Source organism: Chinchilla lanigera, unplaced genomic scaffold (genome assembly GCF_000276665.1).
Source record: "Chinchilla lanigera isolate Chin_1 unplaced genomic scaffold, ChiLan1.0 scaffold00044, whole genome shotgun sequence".
Classification (NCBI taxonomy): domain Eukaryota; kingdom Metazoa; phylum Chordata; class Mammalia; order Rodentia; family Chinchillidae; genus Chinchilla; species Chinchilla lanigera.
Genome location: NW_004955445.1, coordinates 9,352,405 through 9,370,658, shown reverse-complemented (window position 1 = coordinate 9,370,658; position 18,254 = coordinate 9,352,405). Strand labels below are relative to the sequence as shown.

The 18,254-nt window shown below is 55.9% G+C and overlaps 1 protein-coding gene across 1 annotated transcript in view; it reads right to left on the bottom strand.

Moving 5' to 3' along the window:
• Prex1 (phosphatidylinositol-3,4,5-trisphosphate-dependent Rac exchange factor 1) overlaps window positions 1-18,254 on the bottom strand; it is a gene marked incomplete at its 5' end in the record, with an annotated part of 171,503 nt that overhangs the window by 30,619 nt on the left and 122,630 nt on the right. Inside the window, 6 exon segments of the mRNA XM_013518315.1 lie at window positions 2,852-2,924; window positions 9,203-9,278; window positions 10,858-10,907; window positions 11,134-11,237; window positions 12,414-12,514; window positions 17,766-17,913. Of these exon segments, the coding sequence (XP_013373769.1) occupies window positions 2,852-2,924; window positions 9,203-9,278; window positions 10,858-10,907; window positions 11,134-11,237; window positions 12,414-12,514; window positions 17,766-17,913 (552 nt within the window).

Genomic DNA, 18,254 nt, shown 5'->3' with positions numbered 1-18,254 from the left:
TGACAAAAAATAATGTAAAACTGGACCAGAAAAAGACAACCAATGAAAGAGAACAGGAATCGCAAACGAGGACTATGTGTGTATGGGAATTTAGCACATGATGGATGATAGAGGATTATGTGGACAAATCCAAAGATGATGCTGGGAAAATGACTCACTTGAGGGAAAAAGGAAATTCAGATCTCTACCTCACACCATATACCACAATAAACTCCTGGTGGTTTAAAGACCTTAACATGATAGTAAAACTAAAGCTAGTAAAGCAAAATGTGGAACACCTTTGTCCCAGGGTAGAAAAGCATTTTGGGTATTAAGACCACCAAAAAAACCTGTATGGTCCACTATTTTATAAAATAAAATTTCACTAGAAACAGCCACATCCATTTGTTTACATATTTTCTATGGTTGCTCCCAAGCCGCAGTGTCAAAGCTGCTTAACTGTGACAGACTGTATGGTCCACAGAGCCTGATTTTCTGTGATTTGGCCCTTTTAGAGAAAAAGTGGGCCTATTCTAGAACGACCCAGGAAAATGAACAAAAGTCCAAATATGGGACCAGATCCCTGTGCTTATTGGTAACTAAGCACCTGTAAGGCTAGGCACACACAGTTCATTACTCCTCAAGCGAGGAGGAATCTGCTCTACCCCCTTTACAGACGGGGAAATGAGGCCCAGAGAGACTAAGTACATTCCCCAAGTCACAGGACCAGCAGGCACCAAAATGACCCTCACCCAGGCCCCTCCTTTCCCCACACTGCCCAGCCAGGCCTGCCGGAGGAGCAGGAGTAAACAGAAGCAGTACATAAAGGGGGGAATCAAGGGTTGGTGAGACAAAGGTAGCTGTCTAAGCTTACAGGGGCCCTGCAACAAAGAAAACCAGCCACCTTAGCCGGAGGCGTCCTGTTGTCCCTGAGGACAAAGGCCGTGTCCTGATTTGGTAGCTAAATGGAAGGCAGCGGGAGGTGTTTCTCCCCCGCCCCCTGCTGGTGTCCAGGCCGTTTTCACAGACTCTACCTGTTTGTGACCATCCTTCCCTGCTTTCTCAGGCCACCCCAATTACCTCTTTGGAAAAAACAGACACATAAATTGCTACTTTCCCCGGAGCTGAGGAGCCAGGCTCCAGGGGGCCGGCTGGCTTCGCCTCCACTATAAACATGAACTTAGAAAACTCAAGGAGTGGGAGGAAGAATTGCAGTGTTGTGTCTCGACTGGAAAGTCTGGGAAAACAGCGCAGAGTCCTTCAGGTCCAAGAGCTCAGCCAGGTGAGGCCCGGACTCCGAGCCTCCCAGTCAGGGCCACGAGGAGGGCGGATAAGATGTGCACAGCTCCGGGTTCAGATCCCCACACAGCCCTTTACTAACCTCATGCCCTACAACCTCTCCAGGCGTGGTCTCCTCATCTACAGAGGTAAAAGGAGCACCAATTTCCTGGGACGGCTGGGAGGATTAAATGGCAAGTCTCAGTTTCCCTGTATTTGGGCCACCAGCCTCTCTGGTGCCTCCCCGGGAAACCTCAGGTCCCCACAGGCTGCGCCTGGACGCTCTGGGAGGGACCACAGGAGGAGCCGCGGCGACCCACCCCACCCCACCCCACTCCGCACCTTACCCTGTACTCAGTCACAGCCCTCTCCTATTTTAGTTGCATTTTGAGTTCGTGGCAGGGAACAGGGCCGCGCCCTGCAATTTCTCTCCCTGAGGAGCCCTGAGGGCTCAATATTGTCTGAGAGTCACCCCCTACAGAATGTCCTCCACCAGTAGCCTTCCCAGAATAGCTGCTGGGATGGACCCTTAATTACCCTCACCCACAAATGAGAGGCTCCGGCCAGCTGGCTGGTGGGCGGCCCCCTCAGGGACCAGAGTGGCTTCTGGGAATGAGGGACTTGGCTGAGATGGGGCAGATGAGGGCAAAGGAGGCAGTGAGGAGGGAGTCCTTGCCCCACAGAACCACAGCGTGCTGGGCTCAGAAGGGGGACAGCCAGGCCTCCAGGGGGAGCTGGGGAAACTGAAGCCAGAAGAGGAGTCCTGGCTTATGGGCTGTCTTGCTTTGCCTGCTGGCCAAGGCAAGCTGACCCTAGATCAGAACTCTATGGCCCACTGTCTACTTTTCTAAATAAAGTTTTATTGGCACACAGCCAGGCCCACCTGTTTCCTCACTGTCTGTAGATACTTCCGCATTACAAAAGCAGACATGAGCAGCTGTGACAGACTGTGTCACCAGCAGAGCCTACGACACTTCCTATCAGGCCCTTCATGATGAAAGTGCACTGGCCTCTGAGGTAGAAATGAAAGCAGAGAGCACGGAGGAGACATGACCAGAGGCTCCTTCGGTTCAGAGTCTGACACTGACCACGTCTCACGCCTGCACAACCACCACCCAGGGTTCGCTTTGCCTGGATGGAGGCCTCATCACGTCCCCTGGACTGTCATAGTCACCTCACGGCCCCTCTACTTCTCCCACCCTGACTGTTCCCCACAGCCAGAGGGATCTGACAGAAATCAAGAAACCAAATCAGGCACATCCCCCTCTGCTCAGAACATCCTGGGTTCCTGCCTCACACTCAGGAGAAGCCCACGTGCTCCTTACTTGCCATGGCCCTTCAGTGTTACACACGCATGCACTGTGCCGGGGACACACACATACTCACTGGAGAACAGAACAAAGACAAGAAGGACACACGGGATTCCTGTCCTCGGCCTGCTCCACCCAGGCCAAGCAAACCCAAGCAGGGAGCAGTGAGAGCAGGGACCACTGCAGCTGGGGCACACAGGCCTCACCAAGTGTCCACAAGCAGAAGCCTGGATGACGGGGTGGGGGGAGGGGCGCAGCAAGGGCAAAGGCAGCACAGGGCTTACCGTGGTGCAGGAAGCCGTTGTTGCACAGACCCACGCCGAGCGCCACCGCCTCCTCCCGCGTCTGGCAGTCTCCCTGGAGGGGAAAGGGGTTGGTGTTTAGGTGGCCGGGTCCTCAAAGCACCGGACAGCATGGGACCTGTGTCCCTTTTTGTTTGCTGCGGTGCCTCCGAAACGTATCAGTGACTACCCTTGATGAACTCCGGACAAGAACATCATTTCCCTGTCCGGTGATCAACAGCACAGAGGAAAAGTGGAGGCAGTAAGTAGCAGATAATGTGGGGTGCCAGGAATGGCCTTTTCCAGATCCTTCCCTAGTAATGAAACCCTCACCCACGTCACAGTCTTCCTGGCAGCTATTGGTAGCCACTGAGATACAAGTAACCCCGGCAGGGCACTCTGGCAAAACCTCCTTTGCCCATGACCCATTCTTTCTCTTCTCCCTGCCCAGGATAAAGATGTGATGGCAGGAGCTTCTGCAATCACCCTGGACCACAACGATCTTGAGGAAGGCACCCACTGGGGATGGCAGAACAGAAAGACACACTGTGGTCTCCAAAGTAACTGTGAGACTTTCCTAGTGGCTCTGGACCACCATCCTCTGGGCTGCTCTTGTGCAAGAGAATCCCTAATTTGTTGTGACCTCTGGACTTGAGTCCCTGATGCTAGAAATTGGGTTCTATTGCTCAAGGACGTGGCTGTAGCCGAGGGGATCCCCGGGAAACCTGTCGGGGGCTTCTGGATACACCTCCCTCCCAGCCAAAGGAAGCAGCACTGCCCCTCCCTGTGGGGCACAAAACACGGAGGTGACGGTGGAGGGTCCGGTGGCCAGGGGTGCAGACACCCCTGAGGTGCTGAGGAGGGCCGAGTGAAGGACGGAAGGTCCTCAGGGCCGTGACACCACCGAGCCCACAAGCCAGCCCTGAAGCCAGCTACTGCCGCACTCACTGGTCCTTCTAACCGCAAACGTGCCACACAGTACCACTGGAACGGGGTCTGTCCCTCAGGGGCTGCCCAAGGGCGACGTCACGCCCACATCGGAGGCCAGCGTGGCCAGCGTGTCGGGCACCTCCCTGGCAGGCTGGTGTCCTAGCGGGCCGGGGAGGCCGCCTGCCCAGGAGCAGCTGGGACACCCGAGTGGAGGAGCCTGAGGACAGAGGCGGCTGTGCGGATTCTCCCTCAGCACCCGCTTCCTGGTTTCCTGACACCGTCCTCACCTGGGGACAGAGCCAGGTCTCCCCACCTCCTCCCGGCACGTCCCCATCTTCTCTCTCTACCTTCCATTCACCAGTCTCTTTCCGAGGCTGGGAACCTGTACAATCCCAGTACAGCCAGGCTAAGGGCGTGTGTGGCAGAGCCCAACAGCCAGACACGATCAAAGGCCCAGGGGTGGGAGGAACTCGGGTGCAGGTGGAACCCCAAGGCACAGGGCTAGCAGGGAACCGGCAGGAAGGGCTGGGAGCCCGGGCTGTGATCCCTGCTTAAACCGCAGAGGTGGCAATAGGTCTGGCACACGGTCTGTGCTCAGTATCCGCTGAGTGAATAACAGAGGCAGGGATGGGCGCTCTGAACTCTGAGCCGTGCCAAGAGCCCTCCACACGCGGTGCCGAGGCCCTGCTCTCCTGCTTCATCCGCAGCCCGGGTGGGGGAAGGTATTTCCCAGCTGAGGGAAGGGACACAACTGCTTTTCCAGAGGCTGCAGTTGCCAAGTGCTGGCCGGACCCTGCGCAGAAGCAGGAGTGCTCTGGACTCTGTTTCATGGCGCGGCAGCCCGGGCTGACAGGATAAAGACAAACGGCTCCATGGGGACCCCCAAGCCGGCAGCCAGAGGGCCGCGTGCTTCAGCGGGGCCAGCAGAGGCACTGCGAGAGAGGCCACATCCGGAGCAGCCGCCCCGGCTGTGCAACCAGTGGGGAGGGCCAGCCAGGGCCCACGTGGCAGCAGGGCCAGCTCTGCAGCCGCGAGGCTCTGGCCAGCATCTGGAGCCCGCCTGGCTTCTGAGCCACACACAACCTGGGCTTCCGGCCCGTCACACCCCTCAGAAAGGAACCTGGGGCAGCTGGAGCAAGGGGTGGTCCTAGGAACGTCAGCACAAGCTCAGGGTAACAGCAACAGGCTGGGACACACCACTGAGGAGCACGCCCAAGCCCACGCTCCCACTAACAGCCGCAAAGCACGTGCAATCCCAGTGCTCTTCTCTGCCTCACCTCCCTGTATTCGCTCCACCTCTGCACTCTGCTTTTTCTGCACCTTCTGCAGCCCCAGGGCCTTTACACTTGCTCTTTCCCCCTACCTGGACGGCCCTGCCCCGGGCTTTGCAGGTGTCAGCACCCAGGTCCTGGGCTCAGAGTCCTTCCCCTAGGGACCCTCAAGCAGCCTCCCAGCCCCTCCACCACACATCCCTGCACGCAAATCCTCATCCGGTCACACACGCTCATGGCCCGTGCAGCGACTGTGGGGCTCTGTCACAGAAATGAACGCATCCATCCATCCACTTGTGTGGGGGGGGCCTGCCTCCCACTGGGGCAGGTCCACAGCAGTGCTTGATGCGGTGCAACAAGTGAAGGAAGTGATGGGGTGGCTGAGGGCACAGCTGCTCACCTGCAGCACAGACCCGAGGCACAGAGGAGAGGTGAGGACCCTGCAGCTGGCTTCCCGGTTCAGCCAGCTCTGCCTGGCTGCGGCCTCAGGCAAGCAGCCGGTGGTGCCTCTCTGAGCTCAGACCCTACAGGGGCTCTATTTTACAATCAGTGTCTATGAGACCTCTGCCATGCCCCCCAGCAGGGCCTTTGCACTTGCTCAGACTCAGCGTCTGGGGCTGTCTGTGCTCCAGAGCACCATCGTTAGTATGGGGAGCATCTCAGAGAGAGCAGCCCATGACTGCGGGCCCTGAGGCAAGACACAGACCCTGAGCCTCACTCTTTCCGTGTGTTAAGTGAGAATAAGTGCTTTCCCGGGGGTGTCCTGAGGTTTAAATGAGAGAATGCACACAGCTCAGAAGTGATACAGAGCGTGATTTGTCCAGGACTAGCACAAGCCTGTCCTCCGAGTTAGAAGAACGGATTCATCCAGGTGGTGACAGCAGCCCCTTCTCTGAGCAGCAAGGGATGAATCCTGAGGAATCCTAAAGTCACTCTCCGCTATCCTGTTTTCTCCCCCAGAGACAGCTTAGGGGAGTATGTGTAACCCATCTGGCCAATGAAAACAGGAAGAACACTGGATGGAGGGAAGGTTACAGTAAGTTTCTTCCCCTAATACACGAAATGAGAAAGATACTCCCACTGTATCTGAGGTACAGATATGATGTCTGGAGCCACAGTAGCCATCTTGTGACTGTGAGGCAACAGGAGCAAGGTAATAGCAAACAAAAGGGCAGCAGGTGGCTAGAGGCAAACAGCACTATTGAGCTCTAGGACCATGAGCTGTAAACATCGAGTTATTGAGAGAGAAATGTCTTTGCTGTGTAAGTCAGGTTTCCTATTATGTGCAGCCATAAGTATAGTATTCCCAATGGATCCACTAGGTTTCCAGTTGACATTTTGTATCAAGATGCTCAACAACCTATAAGTTCAAAAGGACGATGTGTCCAAAGCGTAAAAGGCCCTCCTGAACTATGTATGAACTATATAATGATGTGTTCTCTTCCATCCCAGCTAGGAACAAGGTAGGGATGATCCCTGAAATCAAGACTTGCTGTAACCCGGTCTTTGTGTCAAACAACTGCTTCACCCCCAAATACTTCTCAGAACCAGCCCACCCCAGCTCACGCCCGAGCATCAGCCTTGGAAGCAAATTCGACTTTCCGTCGTGAAGCAACGCAGCTCACAGGACACACACAGCCACAGGACGGCCATGGGAGAGATGCGGCATCTCTGAGCTCGGACAGCAGACATGTCTGGGCCGTGACGGGGCACCGGGACCCCAAATCAGAGCCCATGCGCCCTCATCTGCTCACTGCACACCGGCAAGGCGGGACTCTGCAAACTGCCCCACCCCATCTTGCTATTCCTGAACCCTCAAATCCCTCTTCGATTTATTTACTTTAACCTTAACTGTAACCTCTAACTGCATTGTAGTTGTGGGCCATCTTGCGTGCTCGGCAAAAGGGTTTTTCTTTCGGTTGTTTTTTTTTTCCTGTACCAGGAATTGAACTCACGACCTTGTACTTGCCAGGCAGGCACTGTGCCGCTGAGTTAAATCCCCAGCCCTTAAAAGGGATGAAGAACTGTGGTTACATTTATGGAGCCAGGACTATGCCAAGGCTAAATCCTTCCCATGCTTAATCCGCGGAATCCTCAAAGCAGTCTACAAAGTATCACTTTGTGCTGTGTTTCACAGGTGGGGAAACTGAGATACAAAGAAAGTAAGCAATTTGTCCAAGGTCACTCCGTGAGGAATTAGCAGAGCTGAGATTTGAACTCAGGTCTGCATGGCACTGTTCTGGGCTGATTTCACACGATTCTGGGTGGATACATCTAACCGAGGGATCGATCAGAAGCTCTGAGCTTCACAGACACTCAACTGGATTCAAACCTAGGGGCCTCGAGACATCTCAGGTCTCGGGGTCCCAATCAGGGCAAAGGAGAAAATGCATGCGCATCTCACATTAAATACTGAATTTATTTTCAAGGTTTTTTTCTAAACTTACTTACTTGACACCCAGAAATGTTTACTGTCTAGATTGGCTGTGACTTGCCCACAATCGTTAGTCATTTGTGCAACCTGAGAAAATCCAGCCACCAAATTGTTTTCGAAAGGGATGCAGCTCTTCGGAACGCACGGTTTAATGATCAGTGAGGCCTACATACTCTTTGGTTTATAGACAGTCAAACATTTACCCATTTTAATTTCCCAGGTGGCTCCTCTGGCCTCTGGGCCCAGACCATTTGCAAACGGACATGCTACTGGCCTTCCCGAAAAACTCACAGGACCCAGGCAGAGTTCTGGACTGAGCGAGACGGACCAGCTCAGTCTCGGCCTTGCCACTGGGAGGCTGTGCACTTTTAGAACGAGCACTTGCCACTCTGGGCCCCGCCCCCATCTGCAAATGCTTTGGAAGACTCTAAGATAACAGACAGGATGGGTGTGGTGGTGCATATCCTTAATCCCAGCACTCTGGGGGGCTGAGACAGGAGGACTGCAAGTTTGAGCCCAGCCTGGGCAACTCCGTGACTTAGTAAGACCCTCACTCAAAGTTAAAAATAATAAAAAGGGCTGGAGATGTAACTGAATGCAAAGGCCCTGGCTTCAATCCTAAATACTGCCAAGAAAATATAGGAAGGTAACGTCCAGTTCCCCCACAGCCTCGTAAGGGTAAGTGCCCTCTGTGGACAGGAGCCCTAGTGGGAAGACAGACACGGGACAGAGCAAACACCTTTGGAAGCCGCAGCAGAAGGGACGGAAAGACCATCCAAGCCCCTGGCCAGCCCCTCCTCGCTGGGGCCACTCTGAAAGCAAGCACTTGGGGAGCTCCATTCAGAGGCTCCACTCTAGTGCCATGAACGTGTCCCAGTTTGTCCCAGTTTTAAAACTGGAAGCCCCCACATTTGTGTGGACAGCAATGAGGTCTGCACGCACTGCTGTGGGTTGAATGCTCGTGTCCCCCCCACCAAATTGACACTGAAACCCAGTCCCCGAGGCAACAGAATCAAGAGGTGTGCCCCTTCAGGAGGTGATGGAGTCACGACAGCTCTGCCCTCCTGGATGGGATCAGATGCCCACGGAAACAAGCCCGACGGGAAGGGATGACTCCCATCCCTTCCCACACGAGGTCACAGCCTCCCTCCCTCCACAGGCACAGCCAAGGGCGCCATCGTGGAAGCAGAGAGCCACAGGGCTTCCACAGACCCCAAACCTGTTGGCACCTGAACTCCCAGCTCTGGAGCCATGAGAAGTAAGCCTCTGCTGCTTATAAATGACCCAGCTCTCATCCAGTAATGCCTCAGTTCACAAACACTTCTGCCTGCGGACAATTCAATTCTCAAGAATAGAAGTGTTCAGCAAAATTTTGCTTCCATTCACGAACTCCGCATCAGGAGACGAACACAAATGCAAAGCAGTCGCCAGTGCAGACAGATACAGTTGGCTCCCCCTCTGGCGAGGTCCCTGGCGGGCTCAGAGTCAGGCAGACACGAAGTAGCCGGAGGAGCCCGGGAGGGGCGTGGGGGGTGTTCTTGGTCTTCACAGTGCCAGTTCTGCAGGGGTCAGGACAGCTGCACATTATGAATGTGCGTAAGGACAACGGAACTGTACACCTACAAATGGCTAAGAGCAAACTTTATGTGCATTTTGTCACAATTTAAAAGAGTAACAGAAAATGTTTAAAACCCCGAAGGCCAGCAGGAAGCCCCTCACCTGGGCCAGCAGCCAGTCCACCAGCTTGCTCCCGGGCAGCACAGACTTGTAGGTCTTCAGGTGGTGGTCACGGTCCCTGCGGGAGGGCAGCAGGTGAGTGGGTGGTGGGGACAAGCAGTGGGCTGCCCCTGACCCCCACCTGCTGGGCCTGGGCGTCCAACGTGCCAGGCCCCCTGGCTGTGAGTCCCAGCCCAGACCCCACACCTAGCTCCCAGAGTGGTCAGGGCAGGGCTGCTCTGCGCCAGGCTCCCTCTCGCCCAGACAGAGGGACAGGAAGCAGCTCTGGGCCTCTTACTCTTACTCTAGCCCAGGAGACCCAGCTGGAGACAACTGAGACCTCCAAGCGACCCTCAGCTGTCGTGACCTGGGTGGGGTGCAGTGCTGCCGGCATCTCCTGGTGGAGGCCGGCGGAGTGTCCAATAGCCTGCAGGGCCCAGGACAGCCCCACACAAGATTGTGCAGTGGCCACAGTGTCAACACAGCTGCATGTTAACAAGTACCCACTGTGCCTTGGGGGCAGCCCCTCCGGTCCTGGGCAGGCCACCAGGGCTAAGCCTCGGAGGCCAGCATGGAGAGGCCAAACCTGGCTGGAGAAGGCACACAGGCTGCAGTGACTGGGGAGCACAGGGGCCATGGGGCACAGTCGGGACTGCTCCTCCCCTGGGGCAGACACACAGGTGACATCAGAACAACCAGGGCTGAGGAGTGACAGGGATGACAATGAAGGGACTCCCAGGGCCTGACCCCAGAAGCTAGCAAAGGACAAGGCCCTTCCTCTGCCTTCTTCCGGGTCTATCAGGACAGGCACTGCTGGGATAGGAAGCAGGTCACCTCCTGTCCCATCCACAACCACAAGCTTTGCAGTAGCAAGAACAACCAGTCAATGGCATTCATCACGCCAAGGCCATTCAAATACATTTAATTCTTCCATGCATTTAATCTCCTGGCAACCTAAGAGGGGTGAGTTATTCTTATGCTCATTTCACAGGGGTAGAAACAGAGGCACAAGAGATTAACTACCTTTCAACATTCATTCATCAAACATTGATCAAGTGCAACTTTACCCTACCCGCACTCTCCCATATGTAGCCATTTTATTTTAAATTAGTTAATAAAATCAAATTAAAAATAATCGCATCAAATTAAAACTGCACTCCTCTGTCCTGAGGGTTTGGAAGTTGAATGGAGTAGTGGCCACGGGATGGGACCATGGAGATACAGAGCCTGTTAGCTCAGAAAGTTCTACAGAGCAGCACTGTAGCGCAAGGAGGCGATGGAGGACAGAGGGTGCTGGGTGGCAACACATTATAAAGGTGGGCGGGGAGCCCCTGCGATGGAAGTGAGGGAGCAAATATGAAGACATATAGGAAGAGGCCGAGGCACAGGGAGGCTGCGTGACTGTGCTCCAGGTTACACAGCTGGTAACACCTGCAGATCCAAACGCGGCCTGTCTGGGTCTCAAACTGACCCCTTTCATCACTGCAGGATTTCCCAGGGATTAACTCCACTTGAAGACAAACCTAAGGGCAGGGACAATGTGACGGAGAAGGAGGCTAGCGAGCAGGGAAGTTAGGGCGCCAGCCCAAGAGCACGCAGCTGGGAGCAGCAGATGTGGAACGGGAGAGGGAGAATGACCGACAGCAAGCGGGACTTACTTGATGACCGGGGTATACAGGCTGTGGAGACGGCAGTAAAGCCTCACACCCTGAAAGAGAAGACAGGAAGTCGGGGATCGGGCCATGGCCTTCTGGGGCTGGAGGCTGCACGCAGCAGGGGCCCTGGGGTGGGGAGGGGCCCTGAGGAGGAGAACAGCTGCTGGGCACAGGCCTGCGCTGCAACAGCCCCCGGCTGGGTCCAAGTCATGGAGTCGGGCTTCAGGCCCCTACCCTGGACAGGATGTCCACGGCACAGGGTCAGAGCAAGGTCTCTACCTTGGACATGATGTCCTCCAGCTCGCTCCGGGCCTTATAGGTGCCGTCGTCGTAGCGGAAGCGGTACATCACCTGCTCGTTCTTGAACTGGTGCTTGTCGGACACTGCCGGGAAGGGGTGTGGGGTTAGAGGAGGCACAGCCCCTGGGCCTGCCCTGCCCTGCACTGTGGCCCTGGCTGCCCGCTTTCTGCCCTTCAGATGTGCCCTCCTGTTGTGCACAGGGTCCTGCTGACACCCACAGGTTGGCCAGGCACCTGCAGGGTTGAGAGGCCCAGAAACGCCTCTAATCTGGCTCCGCCTCTCCTTGGGATGTGTGGGGACCAGCCATGCTGGGACCTGAGACCACACTGCTGGGGTCTCTACCCAGCTGCCTCCGTCATCCTTGACGTTTCAGATCCACCAGCAAATCCCACAAAGGCCTACCCTTCAAATGACCAAAAATCAGCTCGAATACTTGCTGCCTGCTCAGAGCCACCCGCTTCTCCACAGGGACTGTCTGGGTAGCTCCCTGCTGGCCCCTTGCTCCCACCTGCACAGGGACAGGAAGCTCCACACAGCAGCCGAGGGCACGGACGAGACGGAAGCTCACACAGCTTCACATCTCGCGCAGAGTGGCAGCCAACACCCTGCAGTCCCCTAGCTGGCCCTGGACCTCCTCTTCTGGATCCCTCCAAGCTCAAACACCTGGTACTCTTGCCTTGGTTCGGGACACTGGCTGTCCCTCTTCCTGGAATACAGTGCCCACCTGGTCCCCGCTCACCTCTCAGGCGCTACGGGGTCTTCCCCACTCCCACTCAGCGCTGGCCCCCGACACTGTTTATCTCTGCTCCTCTCACTCGCTCGCTCTCTCCCTGGCACCCAACCCCACAGCGCACACAGGTCTCACTCTCGCTCTCATCTGCCCCAGCTCCAAGGTCAGTGCCATGAGGACAGGAGCTCCACCCGGCCTGTCTGCCACTGTGAATGGTGCCCGATGCAACAGGCACTCAGTAAACACTTCGTGAATGACAAAAACAGAATCCTGTTTGGATGTAACAGATACAAAATTCTCCTCCCCTGATCTCATGTTCTTGAGGTCCCTGCTTTGTGTGTGCTGGGGGAAATGTCCAGTTCTCCAGCCCTGGAAGGAATTTTAAAAGGACATCTGCGTTCCCAGGCCATGGTGCACCAGGCAACAGGGCAGCTGCCCAGAAGCATGGAAAGGACCTCTGGGTCAGGGGTAGCACAGCCCTGCTGGGGTCTGACTGTCTGCACAGGCCAGCCGGGCACGCCCTACTCACCGTGATGGATGATGCCGTTCTCCAGCAGCGCCTGGCCCAGGTTGACCCCTTCCTCCGTCTTGCTGATTTCACCAATTTCCAGGAGCCAGGCCACAAACTCACTGCCAGGGACAAAAAGCTCAGTTGAGATGATTTCCCCGGTCCTGTGGCCAAAACTAAGGTGGCCTCCCACATCCAGCCCTGGGAACAGCAGACTGAATGTCCCATGGGCAAGTAAAGCTTAGGACCTCACAGCCTCTCCTTACACATGGCAGAGGTGGGTACAGCCACACCCAGGCCTGCCTCTGCTCAAAGGAGGAAGGAGGGGAGAAGGGAGGGAGGGAAGAAGGGAAGCAGGGAGGAGGGATGGAGGGACAGAGGGAAGGAGCGCGGGAGGGAAGGAGGGAAGGAAACAGGGAAGGAATAAAGGAAGGAAGGAATAAAGGAAGGAAGGGGGAAGAAGCGCAGGTGATTGTACAGTAGGTGGGTGGGTGGATGAGTTGGGAGACAGATGACTAGGTGGAAGGACAGATAGGTGGACGAGCAGATGGATGGCAGCAGTGGACAGACAGGTGGATACATGACTGGGCAGCTGGATGGGTGGGTCAGTGTCTGTCTGTCTGGCTGGATTAAGGCTAGATGAGTATGTTAGTGGGAGAGTGAGTGGACGGGTAAGAGATAAATGAGGTGTAGCTGGGAAGGTGGGTGGAGGTGGCGAAGGGTAGTGATGACTTGCTGGGTGACCAGGTGGAGGGTGAGGGATGCACCGTGATGGCTGAATGGGGTGGGTGGATGGATGGATGAACAGAAGGAACGAATAAACAAACAGGAAGAAGTAGCAGAGAGCCCAGAAAGATGACTGGGGAAGCATCAGGTCTCAGTACAAATGTCACCCTCTCAGAGAAGCATCCCCTACCTCACCCAAAACAGTCCCCTGGCCCAACCAGAATGCCACCTCCACGTGAGCAGGGAGTGTGCTCATCGCATTCCCGGTTCTGTCTCCAGCTCCCAGAAGAGTCTAATTCCAACAAGACTCACACTCACTCACTGAGCCGTGAAGAAATGAACAATCCGTGGGACACAAGGGCATGTTCTGGGCTCAGGAGGAAGGTTCTGGGGAGACAGCAGTGCTCGCAGGCCAGAGGAAGACAGGTAGCTTTTCTAACTCCAGGCTGACCCGGGCAGAGGCTCAGCCGCAGGGCCCCAGGTGCCCAGCCCCAAGGCACTTCGGAGGCTCAGCACAGAACTCGGCCCACTCACGGTCCGAGGGAAAAGGAGAGCCTGGGCGCGGCAAAGGCGGTGGCAGCAGGGAGCAGCCCAGCTCTCCGCTTATGGGAAACGGGCTGTCCCGCCTCCAGCTCCCGGGCAGGGGCTATTTTTAGCTGCAGTGTTTGGCAGAGCAAAGACCTGCCTTACCTGGAGGTAGCGGAGTGCACTGAGAAAGCCCCACCAGACACCAAGGGAGGGAGAAAAGGGATGGATCTATTTTGTGCAGCCTGAGTCCTGGGTAGGAAAGACACTGTTCTGGATCCTGTCCACCCCCAGTTCCCTTCTCCAAGTCCCAGAACTCAGGGACATGGGGAGAGCTGCCAGCGGCTGCAGGAGACCAACAGATGTGGGTGTCCCACTCTCAGAAGCCGGAGACCCAGCATCCATCGGGAGCCACCTCTGGCCCTGCCCAGCAGCCCTGTGGCCGGGGTTTGGGGACAGAAGAAGACAGCCAGAGGACAGCAACCAATCTGTGACTGCCTGAGCTGGGTCTGGACACCTTCTTGAGGATCAGCGAGGACCCACAGCTTGCTGGGCACATTTAGGCACATAGTTGGCCCTCTCTGGGCCTCCATAAGGTTGAGCTAGCAAGCGGTTCAATAAAAGGCCCTCTGGATTTAGCGGGAAAACTTTAATCATATCAAATCTTAAACTGGGATCCCGGTACGCAAAGCCACATGAAATTCATGTCCAGTCACAGAGGGACCTCCAACGCTCATGGACACGTCACCCAGGCCAGGTGAGGACAGTCCCAACCCAGCCAGCGCCTGTCACATCTAAAGCCAGCAGTCACTCAGTCCCACAAGAAGACCAAGCCATGGCACAACTCTCCAAGGAAGGAGGAAATCTGCCATCGCCAGTGAAATCTCTCCATTGTTCAATGCTGATACCCAGTAAGATTTTTGGAAAACTCCACATGGAACAAGGACAGGTCTGGCCTGCGTGATGGGGAGCCTGAGAGACGGGGTCCAGCTGAGAGGTGGGACATGCCAGCTTCCTCTCTCCTTCCTTCCTGCCCCGTGGAACCTGGACTCTGCCTACCAAGGTCAAGGCCAAGGCTGGGCACTGGCAGCAGGCGCTTCTCCGCAGTCTTCTCTAGAAAGCTGTCCAAGCTGACGCCCTGTGCGCCCCCTGCCCCCCAGCTTAGCACCTCCTTTCTCCTGTCTGTCTCCTGCACAGGCCTGAGCCCCACTGGGAAGGGACAGGGGCTGACAGCACCCTGGAACACTAGTGCTCAAACAAGTTGTTACCCGTCAACTCTAACACAAACACCCAGCACCTATGCCCGCAAGGGGCCAAGACAGCAAGGCCCTCCACCTTAAAGCGTCAGTAAGCATGGTCAAGGGTGAGACAAAAGCCTTCTCCCTTCAGCAAGCCCTCCCTGGTTGCCCCTGTAAGGCACACCTGTGCCCCCAGGCTCCCTGAGTTCTGCCAGCTCCAACAGTGCCCTCATTCGGGGCCTGTGTGATGAGCTGCACCCTCACCTCTCTCCTGCTGAGCCTCCACAGGGCCTTCCTGACCCTGACCCAGGGCCTGCCTGACCTGGCCCGGGCCAGCTCTTGGCATCTCGTCTCCTGTCCCTCCAGCCACTCACGACCCCTCCCACACTGGCCTCCTCGCTGTTCTTCACTCTTCGCAGCTCGCTCCAACCCCAGGCTCTTTGCACTTGCTACTCCCTTGGCCAGAAAGGCTGTTCCCTAGATCTTCTCATGGCTGGCTCTTGTCACTCAGATCCAGTTAAATGTCACCTCCCCTGGTGGAACCAGCCCCTACTTCCCCTCTGCCTACTGGTTTCCCTACTGCATCCATCAACTCACTGCAACTCTCCTCTTCTTCTTGTTTCCTACTTGCCCATTGTGTGACTGCTTGATGGACAGTCTCCCGAAGACAAGGCTTTCACCTGTCCTGCTCCCTGATGGCACATAGTAGGGCTGGGTAAACACTGAATGAATGAACGAATGAACCTATGCCCCTCACCAACTAATCTGAGGATGCTGGAGGGCCCATTTCTCCCATGATGTTCTCCCTAATAATATACAGATTTCACTGCCTGTTTGACTCTAACATGGCATCTATTAGTTGTTTTTTCTGAGGAGTTGGAAATAGACACCTCCACCCCAGAGGTACAACACAGAAAAGGACATATTTATATCACTGCAGCCAGCACCACAGCACGACGCATGTCTTATGTCACTGTGCCCTCCAGCAACCCTGTGAGGTACACTTTATTCCCTCTCTTTTATCATCACTCACTGAGATTCAGAGAGGTTGACAAGCTTCCCCAAAGTCACACAGCTAGAAACTGTGGGAACCAAGACTTGAGCCCAAATCTGACTCAAAGCCCAACCCTTGAAAGTTATGAAGACGAGCCAGCTGCTTTTCGGATTCTCAAGAGTTCTATATCTAGTAGCAGAGAGAAATACAGAGAGTAGTTGTGAAGAGAAAAGGAAACATGCTGAGTAGAAATAAAAATGCAGAAACACAGCAGAATGCAGTGAGAGAAAGCACAGGCCTGGATTCAGGTCCTAGGCCACCTCCAACCCCGTGGTTGTGTGACCTTCTGCAGAACTCTTCCCTCTCTGTGCCTCAGTTTCCTTGCCCTTGAAGTGGGAATAATGGCAGCAAGCTGCCTCACGGTATTGGATGAGATTAAAAGATGTGGGCAAATGCCAGTGTCACGGAACAGAGAAAGGAAGGGGTTGAGAAACCTGTCCCTGCGGCCACGCACCCCTTCCACCCAAGGGTTCCGGGACTCCTGGAGGAGGAACTCAGGAGCCTGGCCCTGGCAGGAAAGAGGCACGAGGAGCCTGGGCTGCACACAGCAGGGCTGGGGCGGGCGGCAGCGTTTCTTAGGCCCTTCAGACCCTGGAGTTACAAAACAAGCTGCGATCCTGGCCCTACTTCAAGTGGGCAGGAGAAGAAATCTCCCCTAATCCTTCCTGAGGACATAGAAAACTCCTCTAGAGCCCTAATCACAGACAGGTTATCCCATCCGGCTGGACTAAGCAGTTCGGCGGGAGGAGGCAGGAAGGCTCTTGGGCCAGGAGGGCCGGAAGCAGGCCCCTCCAGAGAAAAAAGCCTCTTGCTGCCAGGATTAGAGATTAGCCTCTGGGGACCAGCCAGGTGCCCTCCCTGCTGCCTTGGACTCCTGGGGTCACAGCCCTCCCCCTCCACGAACCCTCCAGGAACCAGGGTGGCTGACTGCTGAGGACACCAAACACGGCCGGCACAGGCCGGACCCCAGGCCAGACCCCCGGCCAGAGGCCAGACGCTGACCCCTCCAACCCACACTCCACCAATGGCCACCCACCTCCCGCACTCGTCACGGAATGCCCAGCAGGCATTTCAACCCCAGTACACCCTAAACCAGTCTCTGTGTCTGCCCCAAACCTGCTCGCGGGGTTTCCATCTTTCTTCCTGGCTTCTGGGGCGCCACCCTCTCTCCCCAGTGCCTTCCACCTCTCTGGCGCTCCCCTCAATTCCCCTGCCCTTTCCTCTTTCACACATTCCCGCTGGCCCATGCAGCCTCACAGCTTTCAGAGCAGCTCAGTGCCATCTCTCTCACGTCAGCCTCCACCCCAGACTCTTCTCCCAGGTCAAGATTTGATATCGGGCTCCCAGGCCAACATCCCCACTCCACGGGCCTCGGACACAGCCGAGCTAGGTTTCCCAACTGGAAGTGGTGGAGCTCATATCTAGGTCCAGGATGTTTGGCTCTTGACCACACAGCAACCTGCTCCTCACCTCCCTCCTCTCCTTGCAGGGCAGCCCCAAGACCCCCGCAGCCCCAGCCAGGGCAGGACAGAGCAAAAGCTGAGGTCCACAGTGAGTTCTGCAAAACACGGGCTTCAATCACATGTGACACAAAGGTGTGCGTGAGCTCAGATGTGGGGCAGCTCTGCAGGGGGCTGGGGTCACACACGTTTGGAGGACCTGCCCCAGGACCCCACTAGATTTTATGATCTCCAGCGGCCATTGCACAAGGACTCTGGCCCTTTGGTGGCTCTGGCCAGGAAGAGATGTGTGGACAAGGGTAGTGTGAAAGGTCTGCCCTCCCCCAATTCCAGCCAGGGCCGAGGGCCAGGGACCAGGATGGCCACTCACTTGCCGAGGAAGCACTTGGGCACCGTGCTCAGCTTTCTCCGGCGGTCCTTGATCAGATTCACCTTTTTGCTCATCATCAGGTGGTAGAGCTTCTCACCCTTCTCTGCAATCATGACATAGGCATCGCGCTCCATGCCCAGCTTCAGACCTGTGGGGAGCAGGCAGGCATGGTCAGCACTAGGGACAGCACCGGCCCCAGTCCCACCATCCTCCCACTACCACTGCCACACCAGCACGGCCTCAGAGCCCTTCCCACCTGTCAGTCCCTGCTCTGAACACCAGTCATGGACGCCCCGAAGAGCCACTTTGCAGGTGAGAAGGGGGAGACCCAGAGGGTTAAGTCAGAAGTTTTGCCTTCAATCCAGGAGCCAAGCAGCCTGCAAAAGCTGCACACTTCCTCTGCAACCTAAGGGTGTGTTTCCAAATACAAAGGTGCACACGGAACCTGCTGGCACCTCCCTTCCAGCCAGGATTAGATGCCCAGTTGCT